We start from the raw sequence: 21,771 nt of genomic DNA, 5'->3' as shown, positions 1-21,771 counted from the left end.
TATGCCTTTGCACATGCTATTCCTTATAATGAGAACATTTTATCTTTCCCATATGGATAAAATACCTTCAACTGTACACCTCAGCTTCAGCTTACATTCCCCAATAATCCCTAACATCTACACTGCATGGATTTTCTAGCCTGTTTATTAAATTATGCATTTATTGGGCCAGTGAGATGGCTCAGCTGGTAAAGGTGCTTGCCACTAAATCTGATGACCAGAATTTGAGACCCAGGAAAAAACTGACTCCCACAAGCTGTTCTCCCACCTTCATGTAAGCACATGTATTTACACACACATGCACATGCATGCGCGCACACACAAATATTGTAAAAGTTTTAAAAGCTTAAAAACATTATAATCTTCCCTTGCTGTACAAAGAATTTGAGACAGTATAAAGCAGATATATCAGGTAATAAGATAAAATGGAGTGAAATAATTAATTCAAAGGGAAAATATAGGTGAAAATAACACCAAGTATGAAGGTAGCTTTTAAAAAATTGAGTTTTGTACACCTGTACACATACATGATAAATACATACACTGAAAGTTTTTACCTGGGTTTCTAGCTACCAAGGCTTAGAAGGAAACTTGGCTTTGTGTTTCCATATGTCAGAAATGAAGCACTGCTGTTAGTTCCTGAGTGAGGGATGGTTTATTGTACTAAAGGAGAACTTACAAGAAGGACTGGTAATTTTAGAAGTTCCCTTGCTTGTGCTTGCAGTGACCCTTGAATATAACTCCATAATTACTACAACTTTTTTTTTACATTGATTTCCTAAGAGTATAGACCATATCCTCAGCATGCTTGATATTCCCTGGTGACTCACTGGATAACCAGATGCTGATTGTAATACAGACCAATGCTTTGCATCAATATACAATTAGAAATGTCTACATTTACACACAAAGAGAAAAAAGTGTAACAAAATGGTTGAGTACTATAGTAATGATATTTGGAAAGCCTACAGTCTAGCAGATATATCATGCTAAACACATTGAGAGTGTACTTTCTATGACTTCTGGCCAATCCTGTGGATATTTCCCATCTCAAAGCTGGGAAAAATTGAAAGGTTAAATAAGTTTTCCAGGGGATTACAAGTAGACAGAGGCTGAATCTGGGATAAAGACAGGTACTTGATCTCAGCTCTCAACTTTCTGCTGTTGGTCCATTCTTTGGTGTGGAGTAGACTGATTGCATTGGTTTATATATTTTATATAAATATTTATTTGTTTATTTAGCTAGTTTTGAGACAGTTATTATGTAGCCCTAGCTGGCCTAGAACTCTCTATGCAGACTGGGATGACCTTGAACTCATAGAGATCTACTTGTCACTGCCTCCTTAGTGCTGGATTAAAGGCACATGCTACAAGCATGACCAAATTGATTAATACTTAATTACACAAAATCATGGTACTGCAGCCTTTCAATTGATAGAAAGGCCCTGATGGAAGGCATTGTCACTGTTTTTTTTAGTTCTATACAATTTTATTCCAATTTTTTTTTTTTTTTGAGGAAAAGGCAACAGTTATCTTGGAAATGAAAGGCTATACAATAAAAATTTGTTTTCTGTAGAAGTATCAGGTCACATTCCAATATAAATCACTTCTTTTTTTTAAAAAAGATTTATTTATTCATTATGTATATAGAAGAGGATGCAAGATCTTATTACAGATGGTTTTGAGCCACCATGTGGGTGCTGGGAATTGAACTCAGGACCTCTGGAAGAACAGTTGGTGCTCTTAACCTCTGAGCCATCTCTCCAGCCCCTCTTTTTTTTTTTTTTTTAAATTGGGGCATTTGACTGATTTTTCCAGTATATTTGAGGCTATTATTCAGCTTTATTTACTATATCCAAGAAAACTCACAGCTATTTTGTAATAAGGTAACTGCTCTAGCCCGGTTATCTTTTGCTAACAGAGGCTGACTGTTCTTACCTGAAAGTTGCCAAAGCAGCTCCCTCCAGGGAGAGTCACGTAGCTCACAAAGGGAGGCCCAGAGGAGGGCATTGACTCATAGACCACGAGGCCTTCACTGGAAAACGTGGCTCTCTGCTGCTGCTTACTTTCCCAAAATTCCTGTAATATTGACACAACATTCACTGCAAAAGACAAGAAATAGCATCAGTTATAAATGTGGACATATACTGGAAAAACCAAATGTTTAAAGCTGGATTCTGCAATATGGCAGTTGCTAATTAAATGGAGCATGTGCACAATGGGAGTTGCTTTCAACCGTGAAGACACTTTAGTTAAGCATATGTAAAGAATGTTAAGATATATAACTTTAACACGTATTTCCTTTATAAATTACATTTTAATTTATTTTGTGTATGTGTGTGAGTGAGGGGGGGCATGTACATGTGTTGGCACCTGTATAAAGGTCAGATGATAGCTTTGGGGAATTGGCTCTCTCTTTCTATTATGTGGTTCCCAGGAATCAAATTCAGGTTGTCAAACCAAGTGACTGAGCCATCTGACTGGCCTATGGGTACATTTCTTAATGAATGGGACTCAAGTGGTTTTAGTACCTCAATTCTAACAAGGTTGCAGTATTTCAAATTTATTTTATGAATTATATTAATATCACAATTTAAAATCTGACCATTCATCTCTGAAATTTTGCCTTAGTAGACTTTTCCAGACCTGTGATTATCTATAGCCTGTATCCAATTTCTCAGATTCAAACCTGAAAAGAGAAAGCCGCACTGTGAAGTAAATATGTAAGCAATGTAATATTAATCTGGACTCACTATTCATATGACTTAAGAAGAGAAATTTAGAAAGGAGAAAACTCTTTTATGTTCCCTCTACCCCAATCTAAAGGAGAATAAAAGGCAATCGTCAAATAAGCAAGAGGCTGGAAAAAGCCACCAGTGAAACCAATAACATGGAGTCTTGTGAAGACAAGGTCTGTTAGATGATTTTGGAAAATGCAGGGATGGTGAGGGCCATGTGTTTTAGATTAAATGACCTGTGATAGCCTGCAGAGGTTCCAGATCAAATTAGGCTGGTTTGTTTATCCTGTACTGCAAATTGAATTGGGGAAATTAACGAGGATAATAGAATTGTGGAGTCAAAAGTGACCTTATGAGTCATGTCGGCTAAGCTCTGCCTGACTTGGGAATTCCTTCCCAGCACTGCTTCCAGACAGCTGTCAGTCTTGCCTGTACCTGCATTTACCACACATACACAGCCAGTTTCAATCGCTGATGTTTCGGTGGAAAGGTGAGCTGAAGTCTGCTTTCCTATAAGATTTTTGCAAGGAATCTACCTGCCTTTTTAGAGAGCTCAGTGTATTTGAAGGCAGCATTAGATAGATATCTGTCAGTTTTGCTTATGGGGCATTTACTCACTTTCGTGTGTGATTAGGACAAAAGGTTCCCTTGAAGTATCATACTGTCTTTACGGTTGGGGCTGGAGATTTGACCAAAGCTTATGCGTTTAGAGGCAACAGTCCAAGACTTTAGTTGGAAATTCTCTTTTTTCATGTGTGAGTTGGAGGAATAGAAGTAAGTACAGCACTGCCCAATCAAGAAAGAAAGATGGGTTGAGAAGAAAGTGGACACAGAGAAGGATGCAGAGGAGATGGAGAAGAAAAGACTAAATGCTACTGACATAGGTTGTGCAACAGTTGAGTCCAGCTTTGCACAACCCAGGCTCCTTGCTTTACAATGAATTATCTGAAACAATTCACCAGCTTTTCTCTTGAGCCCCTTTGATCTGCTTCCTCCTACTTGCATCTTAAAGTGAAGCAATGCAGGGACTGTGGATTAACTCAGTGACAGAGAGCTTGCCTAGCAAGATGAGGCCCTGGGTTTTTCTCCAGCACTACAATACAGTTTTGTGTGTTTCAAAATGCTAAGCATTGACTTTTTCCTGCAGTGTCACAGAATTTGAACTAACAGCAAAAGCACTGTTTCCAAGGTGATAAGGCTCTTACACCTTCTCCTTAGGTGTCCGATAAGTTCATGATGTGTCAGGAAAGTTCCCAAGTCTCCTTAGGAATTGGATACCTTTGTAGCTTTAAAAAACTAGTTTAATATTCAAGTGCCCTGGGAAATATTGAGAAAAGATAATCTTAACACAGAAAAAAATGGATTAATATGTGTGGAAGGGATTAAGTTGAGAATTGGTGAATATAGAGCTATTAATTTGTTTACAAATTTAAAATAGTGTTTTATACCAGTTAATACAACTCAAAGTAGAGATTAGATATTTTTATGTGTTTAACTGTTTCTGGCCCACATCCTTTTCTCCCTTCCAGTTCTGAGAAGACATAGATTAAGAATCCAGTTTAGGTCTCTACATGCAATTGACCCTCGGGATTCATCAAGAGAGATTCTGAATCCTGAAGCCTGAAATGGAAGCCAGTGGCCTTTTGCTGCACTAGTCAACAAAGATCATTACCTTCGAGTTCTAAGTTCATCTTTGAATGAGATTGTTCTGATTGGAGTAGGAAACTGAAAACTCATAATTATCTAGGTAGGATGTGCCCAAGAATTTTGGCCTACATAAATTATTTGAGTTAAAGAGTTTGAAAGTATGAACTTAGATTTCTGCATGAATAAAAAGAACAGCTTTTGAATTTTTCATTATGCAACCATAAAAGATTCCTTTGATGGTACTCCACATGTCATCACCCTGAAAAGTGCAACATATGTGCACAAGCATAGACAATGCATATTTCTATCTGTATCTCCTCTTGTGACTGGAAATCAGGATGAATGGAGTGCAGGACAAAGAAGTCCAGTTTTGCTGTCTGCAACTCTAAAGGTCACTTATATAAGAGGGTGTTCTATTTATAAAACACACGCTCCTTTTTTTTAAGGTAACATCAGTAAGGTTTATAGACTATTTCAAAGAAAATATGAGAAGAGGATGAGGACTCTTTACATAGTTTAGTGTCTAGATGTCTCAGCCCCAAATCCTGCCCTCCTCATGTTACAAAATAAACTTGAGCTACCAAGTGTGTGATACTCATCTCTACATTTAGGGACTCATCTCTGTGTGTGCCTAGCTCTCTAAGAAATAATTCATGCTCTTCCTCCTGGGTGTTGTTTCCTCAGTCATACTCTTGACCTATTTTTAAAATGCTTACTCTTTTGCTTATTGCTTCTCCGCAGCCATAAATGTGCTTGAGACAATGAATGAATAATAAGATAATCAATTAAATACATCACCCAACCTTGGAACTATTTGTGGTTACTGGTTATTGAAATTTTTGTGTTATAGTCAGGCTGCTAGTAAGAATAACCTATGACTGTCTCTGCTTCCCTAATGTTCCTTTTGGTTTTTTGTCACCATAGTCTGGCTTCCTTCTACACTAGCCCAGTGAAATACTTTGACAAATATTGCCAGTTCATGACTTTCAGGCCTCATTTATTTGACTTCTTATCTAATAGTACATATTTCTATCTGTATCTCCTCTTGTGGCTAGTGGTGGACAGTACACACAGTGTGAACTATGCGTGTTGTATTCAGAACCAAGGTTGCAATGAAGTCATGTGATACAACACAAACAAGCAGTGCTCTGAGCACCCCGGATTCAGTATGCATTTGATTTTAAACTAACTTTTGGTCATTGCATATTAAAAACCCTTTGCTGTTGCTAATGGTTTTTGCCACCCCAACATTCAGTTGACTTCACATGGGGTCACCACAGCAGTTTGAGAAACTGTGGTCTATGACACATTGTTTAAAGGTCTGCATTATTTCTCTCAAACTTTATTAAGGTTCCTTTTCCAGTCTCAACTTCTCTCAATAGACACTAGAACAAAAGTGGTTTTACCAACAGCCAGGACAAGTTAATCAGTCACCTGTTGAATCTGGACACTAAACAGGAGGGTGCTAGTGACCTTGGCTGGATACCTGGAGAAAGCATACAGCAAGGGAGGGTGGGAGGAGGGCCAACTACAAACTAGGCCCTCTGAATGTGGGTGACAATTATGTGACTTGATCTCTTTGTGGGGCCCCTGGCAGTGAGACCAGGATTATCCCTGGTACATGAACTGGCTTTTTGGAGCCCATTCCCTGTGGTGGGATACTTTGCTCTGCCTTGATGCAGGGGGGAGGGACTTAGTTCTGCCTCAACTTGGTATGACAGACTTTGTTGACTCCCCAAGGGAGGCCTTACCCTCTCTGAAGAGAGGATGGAGGGTAGAGTTGGGGTGGAGCGGGAGAAGGGGAGAGAGGGAGAACTGTGTCTGGGATGTAAAATGAAAAAAGAAAAAAAAAATTTTAATTTTTTTTTTAATTATATTTGTGTTTTAATTTTACATTTCAGCCATGGGTTCCCCTGTCCTCCCCACTCCCGCACCTATCCCCACCTTCCCCCCATCCCCTCCCCTCCATTCCCATCTCCTCCAGGGCCAAGACTCCCCTGGTGACTCATTTAAACCTGGTGGATTCAGTACAGGCAGGTCCAGTCCCCTCCTTCCAGGCTGAGCAAAGTGTCCCTGTGTAAGCCCCAGGTTCCAAACAGCCAGCTCATGCACTAAGGACAGGTCCGGGTCCCACTGCCTGGGTGCCTCCCAAACAGTTCAAGCTATTCAATTGTCTCACTTATCCAGAGGGCCTGATCCAGCTGGGGGCTCCACAGCCTTTGGTTCACAATTCATGTGCTTCCGTTCATCTGGCCTTTCGTCCCCGTGCTTTTTCCAATCCTGGGCTCAACAATTCACGCTCCCACAGTCCCTCCTTCTCACAACTGGACACATGGAGCTCCACCTGGGGCCTGGCTGAGGATCTCTGCATCCACTTCCATCAGTCCCTGGATGAGAGTTCCAGCCCGACCGTCAGGGTGTTTGGCCATCTGATCACCAGACTAGGTCAGATCAGGCTTTCTCTCGACCATTGCCAGCAGTCTACAGAGGATGTATCATTGTGGATTTCTGGGGACCTCTCCAGCACTCTGCCCACTCCTGTTCTCATGTGGTCATCATCCATCATGGTATACCATTCTTTGTTCTCCCTCTCTGTACTTGATCCAGCTGGGATCTCCTGCTCCCCCAAGCCTCCCTTCCCTCAAACTTTGCCCTTCATTTCTCCCACTCTCGTCCAGGTTGTTCATGTAGATCTCATCCATTTCTCTGTCATTGGGTGATCCCTGTGTCTTTCCTAGGGTCCCATTTTCTAGGTAGCCTCCCTGGAGTTGTGTAGCAGTCTAGTCATCTTTGTTTTACATCTAGTATCCTCCTATGAGTGAGTACATACCATATTTGTCCTTCTGAGTCTGGGTTACCTCACTCAGGATGATTTTTTCTAGATCCATCCATTTGCCTGCAAACCTCATGATGTCATTGTTTTTCTCTGCTGAGTAGTACTCCACTGTATATATGTACCATATTTTCTTTATCCATTCTTCAGTTGAAGGGCATCTAGGTTGTTTCCAGGTTCTGGCTATTACAAACAATGCTGATATGAACATAGCTGAGCAAATGCCCTTGTGGTATGATTGAGTATTCCTTGGGTATATGCCCAAGAGTGCTACAGCTGGGTCTTGGGGGAGATGGATTCCCAAGAAAAAAGAAAAATTTTAAATAAAAGAAAGAAAGCACACGGGGACAGCTTGGCTGATGTGGCACTTAACCAATGCTAAGTGATAGAACTGCCATAGAGAAGTATGAGTCCAATCACACAACTGTTCTATAGTGATATTTTATTTGTATTGAAATGTGATTTTATTTGTATATCAATAAAGTTGCCTTGGGGCCAGAGCAAGCCATAGCAGAAGCTGGGCGGTGGTAGTGCACGCCTTTAATCCCAGCACTTGGGAGGCAGAGCTAGGCAGATCTCTGTGTGTTCAGGGATACAGCCAGCATGGTGACACATGCCTTTAATCTCAATACCAACCATAGAAGACCTGGAGGTCTGTACAGACAGGCAGTGACGAGGAGGTCATGTGGCTGGGTCTACAACCAATGAGAAAGCAGAACAGAAAGTCTATAAAAGAGAAAAAACACACAGAAGTAGCTCTGGTGGAGAGGAAAGACAGCAGCAGCAGTGCAGGGTAAGGTTTTCAGCTCTTTGCTATTGCTCTGACCTCTTGGCTTTTAACTCTGCAATTGGCTGTGTTTCTTATTTAACAAGACGGTTACATCTACACTGTTCAGACCATGCAAAATGTTGTTTAGATTCCAAATGAATGTGATGACTGTTTCTAAGAGGATAATTTTATCTTTTTGGTTGTAAACCAAGGAAGGCACAGAGTACAGAGTTCATTGACTGAGGCAGCATTGTAAGAAGAAGTAGGAGGAAGAATGATTGGTTGATCCCAGAAACTATATGAAACCCAATTCTGTTTCACGACATTTATCGTCTGAGAACATCTGAAAATAAAGGAATTGATTTACCTCTAATTTACGTTGTTTGTCGAACTTCTTAATCCATCTCCCTGCCTTGAATGGCTTCTTTGGATACAGTGATGAATCCCCTCAATATTTTGAATGTTTTGTATATCAACAAGACAGTTTGCTACACAGTTTATAAGTATTACTGTGGCTAATATCATTGCTCTCTAATGTATCTGAAATTTGATCATAACTGCATATTTGGAGTAGTAATTAGACTGCCCAGAAGCTCTTCTACATGGCAGGTTTTCATTTTCTCCTTCCTCAAGTTTCCTTTTTTATTATAAAGTCCAGTGTGAAGCTTTCACAACTAAACAAAGAAGATGTGAACAGTGTAAAACACCTTGGCTATCTAAACTTTGACCCTCACCAGCAAAATTCCTCCCCTGGCTTCAAAAAGAATATTCTCTTTTCTTGTCTTTAAACTCATGAGACTTATTCTCTCCCCTACCTTGAATGTTTCCCCCATCTCCATACCTAATTTAATCTTACACTTCAGATAAAACACCACCTCCTCCATCATGCCTTACTCACTGAGTGTATGCTACACAAATCTCCTTTTTGGAGTTCTTATTCCATTAGTGGCCCTGTGTCTTAGCACTTAATCTCCTATAAATCATGCTCATAAAATGGATATGGTGCTCCTGGATACATTTATCAAGGCAGACTTGGCTTGACTTTCTTCTGGCTAGAAGAATGAAATGTCTTGTGGTAACAATTCATCTAATAAACTGTAGTTTTCTGGGATTTAACTTACAGTTGACTCTGGGATCCTGGAATGAACAAACTCTGGTTCATTCTGCTCTGTACCTTCCTTGGTTTACAACCAAGAGGATATAATTATCTTCATAGAAACAGTCATCACGATCATTTGAAATCTAAACAACACTTTGCACGATCTGAACAGTTGTGTGATTGACTGAATGTATAGGAAGTAAGTGAATTTCACTAATTTGTGGAGAGTTCAGGATAGGAATAGGAGCAGGAACAGTAATTGGAGGGATAGCAGAGTTCTGTAATACATTTTATATGTGAACTCTAGTGTTACTAAAACAGCATGACCGTCATGGTAGTAACATGTTCCAGCTAGAGATGGTGGAGTGAGTGCAGAAATGGAAACCTAGTCAGAACTAGCACCCGACTGATACCTGTGGCCTCACTTGGCCTGTATCTTTACTAGCTGGCTTAAGGAAATTGTAAATGGGATGGTGGGTACATTTGTCTTGACTTTAATTGATTTATGTAACCAGCATGGAGTACTCTACTGAAAATATCTTCAGGGATCAGTGGAACAGAACATCCCAATTAACAAGCAATTATATGTCACAGTATATGTGTGACTCCTACCCCTAAGTACAAAAAAGTTCAAAACAGGTCTCTCAGCCCACAGAGATCTACAGTCTGCCTGAAGAAATAATATATTCATTATATATTAGTAAATACTTTATTAGAGTATCAAATTGTAGGATAGAGTGAATGATAATATTTAAAGCATAAAAAAAACATGGCATAGTAATTAAATAATGGCAAGGTGAAAAGAAGATGGATGTGGGCTGAGAGTTGTAAGGAAAGTCTATGAAGGAGGAGAGCCCAAGCTGAGTTCTCCTTAGTGAAATGAGATAGACAGACACTGGGGGAAGGAAGAGTATCGTACTCTCTGAGAAGTAATAGCAGCATTAAAGGAAAAATTGAAGAGACATTTATGCATTTTTAAAAGAATTGCATAAGAAGGTGATAAGACATCTGGGAGCTTCTGGGTTCTTTACAAATCTGAAATGATCATCAAGTGCTTGACCATAGGGGAACATGAGCGGTGTAGGAAGACACAGGAGTGGAACTGTGAACATCAGACAAAGACCACATGAAATACAGAAAGGTTTAACCTTAGATTTGTAAAATAAACAATGAATCTTAACATTGGGCAGTAGATAAAATAGTGGGAAAGGGGAGGATGCTCTTCTGCAGGGCTTTAAGAAAGAACAAAGGAGAGCCTCAGACAGATAATCTGATACTCTACAGAAATGTAGTTTAAGATGGGAGATATATGGTCTACACAGTGAGTAGATGCTGGAGAAAAAGGCCTGCATGTCCTAGCTTACTCTCTAGGGCCATGGTTGGGAGCCACCTGAAGAAGAGTTTATAAGCTGGGGCATGGTGGCACATGCCTTTAGTCCTAGTACTTAGGAGGCAGAGGCAGGTGGATCTCTGAGTTTGAGACCAGCCTGGACTGCAGAGCAAGTTCCAGGATAGCAGGGTTACACAGAAAAACCCTGTCTTGAAAAAACAACAAAACAAAACAAACAAAACAGTGAGTTTGCAGTAAAAATCCTTCTAGCAGGAAAAGGTCTGGCGCTTTCACTTTTATATCTCAAGATCTGCAGGTCTGTACTCATCATGGATAAACATGACTGGGATAATTGGTTTGATGCCCAGAAATTGGCTATGATTTGGATGTAGGTGCAGGGAGCTAGGTTTACATGGTGTGAAATGAGAGCTCTGATGCACAGATGAAGGTTACATTTGGAAAATGCTGCCTCTAGGAAGCGGAGTAAGATCAGGCTTATGTGAACATAAGCTAGGACATATACTTCATGGCCAGGCACACAGGATCACACGGTATCTAGGTGTGGTGGTATTGTGTTCCCCCAAATATTGTGCACTCTAATAAACTTATCTGGGGTCAGATAACAGAACAGCCACAATATTAAACGTAGAGGATAGGCAGTGGTAGCACACGCCTTTAATCCTAGCATTCTAGAGGCAGAGATCTGCCTGGCCCTCTGTGTGTTCAAGGATACAGCCAAGCATGGTGACTCACGCCTTTAATCCCAGGAAGTACTGGCAGGAGGCAGAAAGGTATTTAGGATGTGAAGATGAGGAACTATAGCCTGGTTAAGCTTTTAGGCTTTTAGCAGCAGTTCAGCTGAGATCCATTCAGATGAGAACACATAGGCTTCCAGTTTGAGGGAACTGGATCAGTTGAGGCACTGGCAAGGTGAGGTATCTGTGGCTTGTTCTGCTTCTCTGATCTTCCAGCTTTAACCCCAATACCTGGCTCCATGTTTGCTTTCATTAATAAGAACTTTTAAGATTCATGCTACATCTAGGCCTCACCACCCTAACACAGAAGCCTTTGGTTTCACTGCCATGTTACAGCAGGTACTACAAGAAGGCTTAGCTAGCAAAAAGTCCATCCTGGTCTAACCTGTATGGACTTTTTCTTTTCAGTGTTTTTTTTTTTTTTTTAATCATTTGGCTCTGCATTGGTTTTATTGTGTTTTCCTCTTAGTATTATTTTTCATACTTTCATCCCACATGCTTTTATTCTCCCTCTGTGATTGTTATTTTTCATTGTTAACTCAACTAGATTATAATCATGTTCCTGTACGTCTGTGTGAGCCTCTGTGAAGCTGTTTCCAGAAAGGTTTAACTGAAAGGAAAGAACCTGAATACAGGTGTCTCCATCCCATGGGCTGGGATCCTGGACTGAGTAAAAGGAGAAAGTGAGCTGAGCACCAGCATGTGTCCCTCTCTGCTTACTAATGATGCAATGTGACCAGCTACCTCACTCTCCTGCCATCATGCTTTCTCTTTGATGTGGACTCTGCCCTAAGAATGTGATCCCAGATAAACCCTTCCTCTGCCTCCATTGCTTTTCTAAGGTACTTTATCACAGCAACGAGAAAAGTAACGAATGCATTGTCTCAAAGAAACTCAGCTGTCATAACTGCACCAACCAAAGAAGAGCACAGGGAAGGAAGTGCAGTCTGATACCACCCCCATGACTTTCACTCTGTGAGAGCTTCTCTGGGACGACTTTCATGACTGAGGAGACCTTTTCCCCCAATCCATAAGCATGAGTTAGTTTTCCATTTATATGTGTTTCCCTCAACTTCTGTCATTATTTCATTATTCAAAAATTTATAACTATTTTTTATTATATTTTTATTATTTAAAATAATTCTAAATGTAAATATATTTTTATTATATTCCTCCCTTCCCCCATGTCCTTCCAGATCTGAGAAGACATGTTATTGCATAAAGCAAACTTCATTCTTAGTACATACCTTCCCTCACCCTTTTATTACTACATCCCCATCCTCCCCCAGTACATCTCCTGCATCACTTCTGAAACTCAGAGTGCTATATAAATTTTACTTATCTGACATTTCTTCATGTGGAATATTTACTATGAACCCTTTGTGTAAATTTATCATTAAACATAATTTTCCTCTTGCTTCCTGTTTTATATATGCTTATACTTAGTTTGTAGCCCAGCTAAGTAACCTGAAAGGGCAGTGGAAGTAACTCTTCCCCCTCTCCTATGAAGGAAAGGTGCTGCCAAGAGGGTACATGATTTGCTGAGGACCGAGGTGAAGGCACTCAACTTCTTATAATTCAAAATGACCCACCAGGGAGACAAAGATGGAGTGAACATGAGGTTCCTTGTCCATTGCCCTTGCTAAAGACACTGAACTGCCTGTTGGAGACTATATCCAAGAAGAGCTGGAGTCAGCTCAGAGGTTAAGAGCACTTGCTGCTCTTACAGAGGACCTAGGTTTGGGACCTAGAACCCACACTGGTGGCTTTCAACTGCCTGGAACTCCAGTTCCAGGAGATCCAATGCCCTCATCTGACTTATATCTGTGTATATCTACATATACATCACATACATACAGACAGACAAGCAGGCACACACATATACACATATTAAAATAAATTACATTTTTAAAAAAAAGAAGAGATAGAGCTTTGAAGAAGAAGCCAGATTGTTAGAAAGAATACAATTATTTGTGTGTGTGTGTGTGTGTGTGTGTGTGTGTGTGTGTGTGTGTGTAATATTTAGGAATGGGCATGTAGGAATCTCAAAGCTGAAGGTTTCTCCAAGTCAGAGGAGGTCGGACAGAAAATAAAATCCATGAGAGGTAGGTAGAAAATGAAACAGCAAAAGAGGTTTTTTTCCCTGTAGACTGAAAGGAACCTGGACCTTTTCTGAGAAGGACAAAGTTTTAAAACAAAAATCAGAGTGTATTACACACACACAAACACACATGGAAATAATCTATATTACATATAACTTACAACATATAACGAAACATACACATAGATGTGAAGAGACAGAGGGAAGGAAGAAGAGAGAGAAGCAAAAGAGTTATATTTTCAACTTTTCAATGGAGACATCAAGAGGGATATATGATCTATGTTTTCACATAGGAATTGTGAGATTTTATGTGCTCCACAGATTATAAAGTGTGCTTCATATGCACCCTGAATGATAGGCACTAGTTGATATACATTAAAATGTGCACTGTGTTTTGTCTCTTCATTTATCATTAAGAGTTGGGCAGTTGCTGAGTAATTCAAGCCTGTGCTCCAGAATCAGATAGCCTGGGTTTGAATCCTGTTTGTACCTATCTGATCCAAACTGAAATTCCTTATCTGGGAAAAGCAGTGTATGTCTTTAAAAAAAAAAAAGAAAATGCTCAGAGGAGGGCTCCACACATGCTAAGCACTAGTTTCTTAACTATTGTGATCAGAGATATTGAAGGAAGACATGATTATATGTTTGCATATTGCATCTTTGAAACTAATTGCTCATTGAGTTCTGGAAACCTTATCATTAAATGCTCTAAAAATAGTATGCATGGCTGAGATTTCTCTCATTAAATACATTGTGCTATTTATTGTCCAAATACATGAGAATTTCAGAGACTGAAAAAAACAAGCTCTTTTGAGAACATTCACTGGTTAAGTCAAAGATTTAGAATAGCAAAAAAAAAAAAAAAGTGGATAAAATGTTTAATGTCTCAATATCTCAAGTTATCAGTATCCCAAATTTTCACTTTTTGATGGATAATAAAAGCAATGGATCTGTCGTTAGCAAGAACTACTGAGGAATTAACTTTTATTTTAACTTAATACTTAGTGACTCATATGCTCCAAGAAAGTAAAAACAATATATTTCACAGCCCAGTTCAATCTCTTAAAATGCCATTCCTAGAAGAGGCCATTTGTTCACACACATACACACAAAGGATTGTAAAAGTCTGTTATAAGTCTACCACAAAAAAGAACCAATTTCTTTATTCCTATATCAGGAAAATTTCTAGCTGTGTAAAAATATCTCTCACCAAAAATAATTAAGACAAATTGGAAAGACTTCCATTTACAAATAGACCATTAAATGGCTTTCAAGGTAATTAACATATTTTCAAATTGATTCTCTGCTTTTGAACAGATAGATTTATGTTTATAATACTTTAACACCACCTTTAACTAAAATATCTGTTAACAGGTGACATCTTACATAATGTTAAATAGAATTAACTATTCCAGCAACTCAATCATGTAGAGCTTTTTCTTATCAGTGTGATTTTCTAAATTAATTGAGGGAAAACAGAAAAAGAACCCTCAAATAATGTAAAGGACAAAAAAATTAAAGGTATATTAATTTATCATGCATGCACAATAGGTTGAAAAATAGGGTTTCTCTGGGTCTTGTGTTTTGTCTGTCCTAGCCCCAGGAACTGACCAGCATGCAGCTGTCTAGGCATTTGCAATGATCCCTAGATTTGGCTTTGGCCAGGCTGATGACCTCTTGTAGACACTGCCCCTGTGTCCAGCAGCAGAGGGCGGGCCCTGACCCCTTTCCTTTTGTGTGAAAGTTCTCTTAAGGCAGCCGCACTGACACAGGGGGACAGGCAGCTGGGGTTCTCTTTGTTCCCACCAGTGGCACCCTTCCAGGGTTGGCCCCAGCTCCTTAAGCAGCTGGAAAACTGGCTGGCCTTTGTTTGGTTTTTCTTTCCTTCTTTCGCTTCCACCTCCTATTCCAAACATTTCTCTGAAGGAATAGAAATCTTTTGAGTTGTTTTACATAGTTAACTTTTCAGGAGGATCTATAAAAATTTAAAAGTAATATCATTCTTTTGAGGGGGGAGTACTTTTCACCTTTAGAATTAAAAAAGGCTGAACCGTAAATCTTTTTATGAGAAGTTAAGTAACATTTATTTTATGTATATTTGCAAGGACAGGGAGAGAAAAGAGAATATGAAATAACAAAGGAAGATGCAATGACAAATTAAATGAAAAGTCATTGTATGTGTCTCACTTAAACAGCAGTAGCAGCATGATAGAATTCACATGTGTGGTTTACATGTGTAGCATGAGTGAGATGATATCACCCAACTTTAAAGGCCGTATAGAATAGAAACCTGATGCAACCTATTTTCCAATCATGGGGTATATATCTTCCTCCACGTTCTACTGGGCACTGATGTTGCACTGTATTTAGGACACTTGATGGGAGCACTGATGTGAGATAACCAACTGAGGATCAGGCACACAATTTAGGTTTATTAAAATGGTCACAACATATACAAATTTGGTTTTAGGTATATAATGTATTTCCCTAGAAATAATAATTTATAGAATGGTTCTTGGTATTTGCCACAGGGTCCGTGTATAAAAGCACAAATAGAATTGGGCAGAAGAAGAATGCCCTGGTGACTTATAGCTGAAGGCACATTCTGAGGATACATGTAAGTGTGGTAGATTCTGACGATGTGCCTAAGTGGCTCATGGGGTGATCTGAGCTAGTCATAGGGCTAGCTCGAGGCAACTCCCTGGCTGAAGTGGCTTTCTGTCTTCAGGGCCTCTTCTTTCATGGTCCCTCCTGTTATTTTGATGTCGACTTCTTCCTAAAGGTAGTTATTCTCTGATAATTCTGTCAGTTGAGGAGTGACTTAGAAGGGTGCTGGGAAGTTCACTTCATCACTAAGAAGAATACCCTAACAGTGTGAAAACTCTTCCCCTTCTACAGGGGAGAAAAATTAATCAGTTGTTTAAATATATATGTCATATACTTGCCAGGTACCTGGCCTTGTAGAAGGCATCTGGTATGTGAAAAAAGTACAAGGTCTGACTCTGCCCTGGGACTTAAAACTAAACTATAGACAAAATCACCCCAGAGAAATTATAACAGGTAGTTCAGAAGCACAGGAGAGAAATTCAGATGAAACACCATAGGCCATAAGAGCCAACAGAGTGGTGGGTGAATGACAGGTTCTCACAGCTGCTCAACAAGATGAGATCGCACTAGGGATCAACTGATTATCATCACATCAGGGAGAAAAAGTAAAGCCAACAAAAATTCAAAACCGTAACATTCCATGGACTCCAGAGAGACAATGGAGAGAACTACAGGGTGGAGTAATTGTCCCTTCCATTGGCTTTAAACTTTCAATAGGATTCTTTTTCTTTTAAAATAGAATTGTTTTAAATGCCTCTACGACTAAACTTACATGGGCATTTGAACACCGAGGAAAAGAAATAAAAGCCTTTGGGGTTAAAACTTGAATATAAAATATATTAAATAAAAATTCTTTTATGAAAGGCTTCTAAAGTTGTCTAACATTTCTTAAATCAATCTGTAGCACATAATCAGTAAAACCGTATCATTTAAACAGAAAGATCATAACTTAGAACCTCACCCTCAGGCAGCTGTATCCTATTATGGGCTGTAACTTAGCACATGAGTTTCAGAAGTTGTTAGAATTGAGTTAAGCTAACAAATCTCAACTGTTAAAAAATAAAATAAAAAATAATAAAAACCTCTGGTGAGATGGGGCAGCAGCCTATGAAGAGGCCCCAGACTGATCTCATGGGATGATTGTCTATCATATTTTAATCTGTTAAATGTATTTGCATATGAGGAAAAGGTATTAGGGCAGATTTGGCCTTTAAGTGACTGAGAAGTCACCTCCCCCCCATTAAAAGACTTTGAAATAGTTTCTCCTCGGGCTGTATTTCAATATTTAAACTGTCAAATGAACATTTTTTTGATAAAAGATAAAAAGAACATGTGTCATACCACTGATAGCTGAGCTGAAACTCTCATTTTTTTCTCAGTATGAATTCAAATAAAAGTCATTGTATCCTGTTACAAAAAGAGTAAGACTGGCATTTGAACGGGTTTCCATAAAACATGCATTTCTAGTTTAATACTAAAAGTATCAAGATTTACTCTATTGCAATTAAGATGGAATCATTGCTCTGAAATGAAATGGTGTTCTTTCAAGGGCAGTTTATATGTTGGAATGCACTGCACTATGCAAAGGAATTTTACATCCCTTACATCCATCCCTCTCTGTGAAATGTGAAAACTATAAATGTATCATCAAATTTATAGATTTCAAGTAACTGCACTAAAGAGAATGGGACGGAAAAAATACTTGACTCTTGAGGATTTTTGTTCTCCCAGGCCATATACTGCCAGATTCATGATTACTAAGATGTTTTTAATAGCCTTGTAGTCTGGTCTGAGTTTTCCAAAGGGTAGAAATGTGCTCTTTGAAGTTAAGTATTCACCTATCTGATATATATAAAACCTTCCATGCAGAGAAATGTTTTTCAAATAAAAAAGTTAATGCACCTCAAATATGTGAGAAATTTGCATGTAACTGAGCAACATTTAACAAAGACTGCATCTTACCTTTTCATCATAGAACATGAAGAAAATACAACTGAAATCTAACATATAACTTCATAAATCTAACCCAGTAATTTACTAATTCTTGTGGCTGAAATGATAATCAAGATAGCTTTTAAACAATCTCTTGGAGAAAGTTATTTTGATTTGGTCTTTAGCTACTGAAAGTAACATCTTCCTAGAGGCTCATTTATCATTCACTAACTTTACATCTTACCTGGTTTGGGAAATGGTTTCCTACAGGTAAAAGCTGATAAAACCTGTAGTTCTTCCCAGCTAAGGTATCAGTAATATGCTTCCAACAAATTCACACAAAGCCATAAACTTCCACAAAGAGTTTAAGATCATACCTAAGTCCAGTACCTCCTAATGGCCTATGTGTCAGCAAGACTCAGCCTGCTTCTCCTATTTAGTCTCAATCAAACCATGCCTCTTGCATGGCCTTTGGCCAAGTAGCTTCTCCGCCTCTAAAAATGCTTCCATGTCTGTATTCCTGTCATACTCTGTTCAAATATGATTACTTACTAGGTTCCCTCACCTCCCAGAAAGTTCACTTCTCTTCCCTCTGTTTTCCCCACAGACTTTGACATTATAGCCCTGATAATATGGTAACTATACCACTAAAAAGCAGCATCATATAGTGAATGACTAAAAGTAAGGAGTTGGAAGACATTTGTCTCTAGCCTCTATCCCCTACCATAGTGGGACTTGGTCAATTTGCCTCCATTCCCTAACTTATAATAACAACACGACAATACTACAGCAGTATCTGCATTTACTGGCTTGCTATGAATAAATGTTCCTGGCATATTATCTGTCATACAATGAGGATTTAATATCCTAGCATCTATAAAATGGATGAAGTAACACCCTAGAAATGGTATGTGAGTATCTTACCTTTTGTAATGTGAAGAATTAGTACCTAGGTTAGTATCTGCTACACAGCCATCTTGAGATCATGCATTAGTTTCTTTTGAGAAAAAGCCAAGAACTGGTCAAACAGTAGCAAACAAACTAAGTACATGCTCTTCAAGAGAGGTCAGGGGCTGCTCTTAAGATAGCTCATCCTTGCATGTGACTCATGACCCATGGAATGAAACTGGATGACACAAAGCTGAGAATGAAAGTCAGCATGGACTCATGCCATAATTTCTCTGAATACAGATTCTGTCTGGTTGAGTGGTGCTATCCAGTGCTGTCTATTATAGAAATGCTCCCATTGTGGAGAACAGTCTCATGCCAGCCTTCAGAACCAAATTTCAGATTGGGAGCTACCTTATTCCAAACCTCTTTGAATGTCAACTAGGAAGTAAATAAATAAATAAATAAATAAATAAGTAAGTAAGTAAGTAAGCAAATAAATAAATAAATAAATAAATAAATAAATAAAAATGATGTGGGATTCCTTTCAAGAAATAAAATAATACTTTAAAAAATATACAGCTATCATAGATGAACAACATCTAAACTACAACAGACTTAACATATTGTAAAATGCCATCTGAAGGGCCTTCATGGCTAAGCAATGCATTCAACATTTATTTCCTTAAGCGAATGTAACTATTCCCACATGGAACTGCCTCAGACTAGAAAACGCTCAGAGTGCTTTTCCTAATCAACTTGAAGAGAAAATTTACCAACTGTTGCTTGTTTGTAAGCAAATCAAAAGCCAACCAAGGGTGGTGAATAACTCAGGGGGCCATTTTTGCTCTCCGTACTGTGTGTCCGAAGAGTGAAGAAAATAGCATTTTGCATTCATAGGAAAGGAGTTTAGAAACAACCTGATGTTGTCGTGTATATATATACTCGTTTGTTCAGTTGGGTTGGATTTTATAATTGTTTGAAGTCCCCTTTCATCTTCCAAGAAAGCAAGGAAGTAATTCTACTTAAATAATTAGCAGTGATGTGTTCAAGTGCACAGCCCTCCCTCCTGGCAGAGACTGGATGGATCATAGCAGAGGAGGAGCCTGGAGTGAGTTAGGAGAACAGGAGACTTTTCAGAACTTGCTAGTTAGGGCTGGTGGCAGGTTTTTATTTTATTTTTTTCTGCCAGCAGGAGTGTAGTGGCAGCAACTGATGGGTGTGCCAAAGAAATAAGATTCACGAGAGTCAGATTTTGACATAGACAGCAACCAAAGTTGCCAAGATGTGGCTTGGTTCCCAAACAGACATCTAATGTCCTGACTCAGAAAGTAAACTCATTTCTACTCTTCCACAAAGATTAGTAGCAACACTTGCCATTTAGTCATTTTATTCCTGGGTTAGAAAAGCCAGAAGGGAGAGGACCAGCATTCTAACATTCATACTCACTAAGTGAGAAAAACAGCTGCAGAGCGGCAGTTCATTTCAGGGTAAGTCGGCAGTGAAAAATGCCAACTTTAGGATTTTTTGTTGTTGTTGTTGATGTTAATGAATGAAATATATGAAATGTGACACATTTTTTCCACATGAAAGAATTTCTGTGTGGATTATAATGGTCTCAAAAACAAACAAACAAACAAACAAAAACCCAGAAAAAAAACCAAACAAACAAACCAGCATTCTTGCAAAAATTTTGTTGACAGACAGTATGCAATTGGAAATTAGTTCAGCTTAAAACCTGGACCATGAAGCCTCACTTTCCCCCCATTTCTTTTTACTGCCTCTAAGCTCCAAATTCTAGATATAAGTCCTTGCAATTTATCCAAAACTTTGGACATGCCAAAGCTTTTTACCCTTCACTAAGAATTGAATGCATTGTAGGAGACATTCTTTCCCTCTCTTTCACTGAGGAAAACATAACAAGCCAGAATAGACTCCAGGCTAGGCTTGAGAATGGGGTGATTTTTATTATTTCTAACATGGCTATTGACAAATACTTGAAGGCAATACTAACAAAATAAGAAAGAAAATAGCTTTCATTTTATGCCTTAGAGGACAGATTGGTAACAATTTAATTTCGAAGAGGGAAATTTTATAGAATAACGTGGCCCAATGTTTCTCTTTCTTCATCACACATATGAGAAATATAAGCTACAGGGACATCTGGAGAGTTATTCACTAATCAGAAGGCAAAATCCAAACCACTGATACTTTGATGGAGACAAACATCACAGAGTCACAAGCTGTAACGCATTGCAGGCTAAAAAACATTCCATATGCATTTTCACCTTTTGGGCAGTTCCAAAGCGCAATTCTATTTCAGAAGCTCTTTGTAATTTGACACCCACTGTAGATAAGATACACTGTGAAGATAGTCTGTTTTGCAGCAGTGAGAAATCAAATTGGTTCCAGAAGTGAAGTTATATGACAAATGGTTTAATAGTATTGCTGGAATTGGAAAGCTTGACTGAATTATTTTTCATAATCATTTTAGAAAAAGATTTAAAAACAACTTTGCCATGCCATGTGGGGTGGGGGTGGGGATGTAAGAGGCTGAAGTTAGAAGGCATCTCATTTTATTTGCTTTATAATTTGTTATTAAAATTTAGGAACTCAGTGTGATTTATCATTAAATTTTGTTAGCTACAAATATTTTTAGATAAAAACAGTCCTTGATTCAATGTGACCAGTTACATTATGGAAGATCAAATAGATTAACAACTAGAGGCGAATTTTTTTTATTATCATTTCCAAGTTATTTTTAGTTTTCATCAAGTTCCAGTCAGTTTTGTGTTATTTTAAAAAGCATCTGGAAAAGTTCATTAAAACTTGGCAGGTTTTAGAGCTTAGAAAAGGAGTCTTCTACACAGTAGTGTCTTGGCAAAATAACCCAGAGCCTCATGGATGTAGGTAAAATGAAATCATTCTCCTGGCTGAAGTCGGGAACAATTTAAATATCGCTTAGCCCACAGCACACGGCTACAAAGATCTAGCAGAAATCATAGTTAAATAGGATGTGAGTAGACACTCAGAACTATTTCCTAAAAAGTCAGAAAAAATATGGTTTTCTCC

At 38.7% G+C, this 21,771-nt stretch overlaps 1 protein-coding gene across 1 annotated transcript in view; it reads right to left on the bottom strand.

The window, feature by feature from the left end:
* Positions 1-21,771, bottom strand: part of Lix1 (limb and CNS expressed 1) — a 53,592-nt gene that overhangs the window by 31,477 nt on the left and 344 nt on the right. The window contains exon 2 of the mRNA XM_036168974.1: positions 1,939-2,102. Within this exon, the coding sequence (XP_036024867.1) occupies positions 1,939-2,102 (164 nt within the window). The remainder of the gene's footprint in view (positions 1-1,938; positions 2,103-21,771) is intronic.

Source organism: Onychomys torridus, chromosome 19, assembly GCF_903995425.1.
Source record: "Onychomys torridus chromosome 19, mOncTor1.1, whole genome shotgun sequence".
Lineage (NCBI taxonomy): Eukaryota > Metazoa > Chordata > Mammalia > Rodentia > Cricetidae > Onychomys > Onychomys torridus.
The sequence above is the reverse complement of the archived record's forward strand: the minus strand, read 5'-3'. Positions and strand labels throughout refer to the sequence as shown.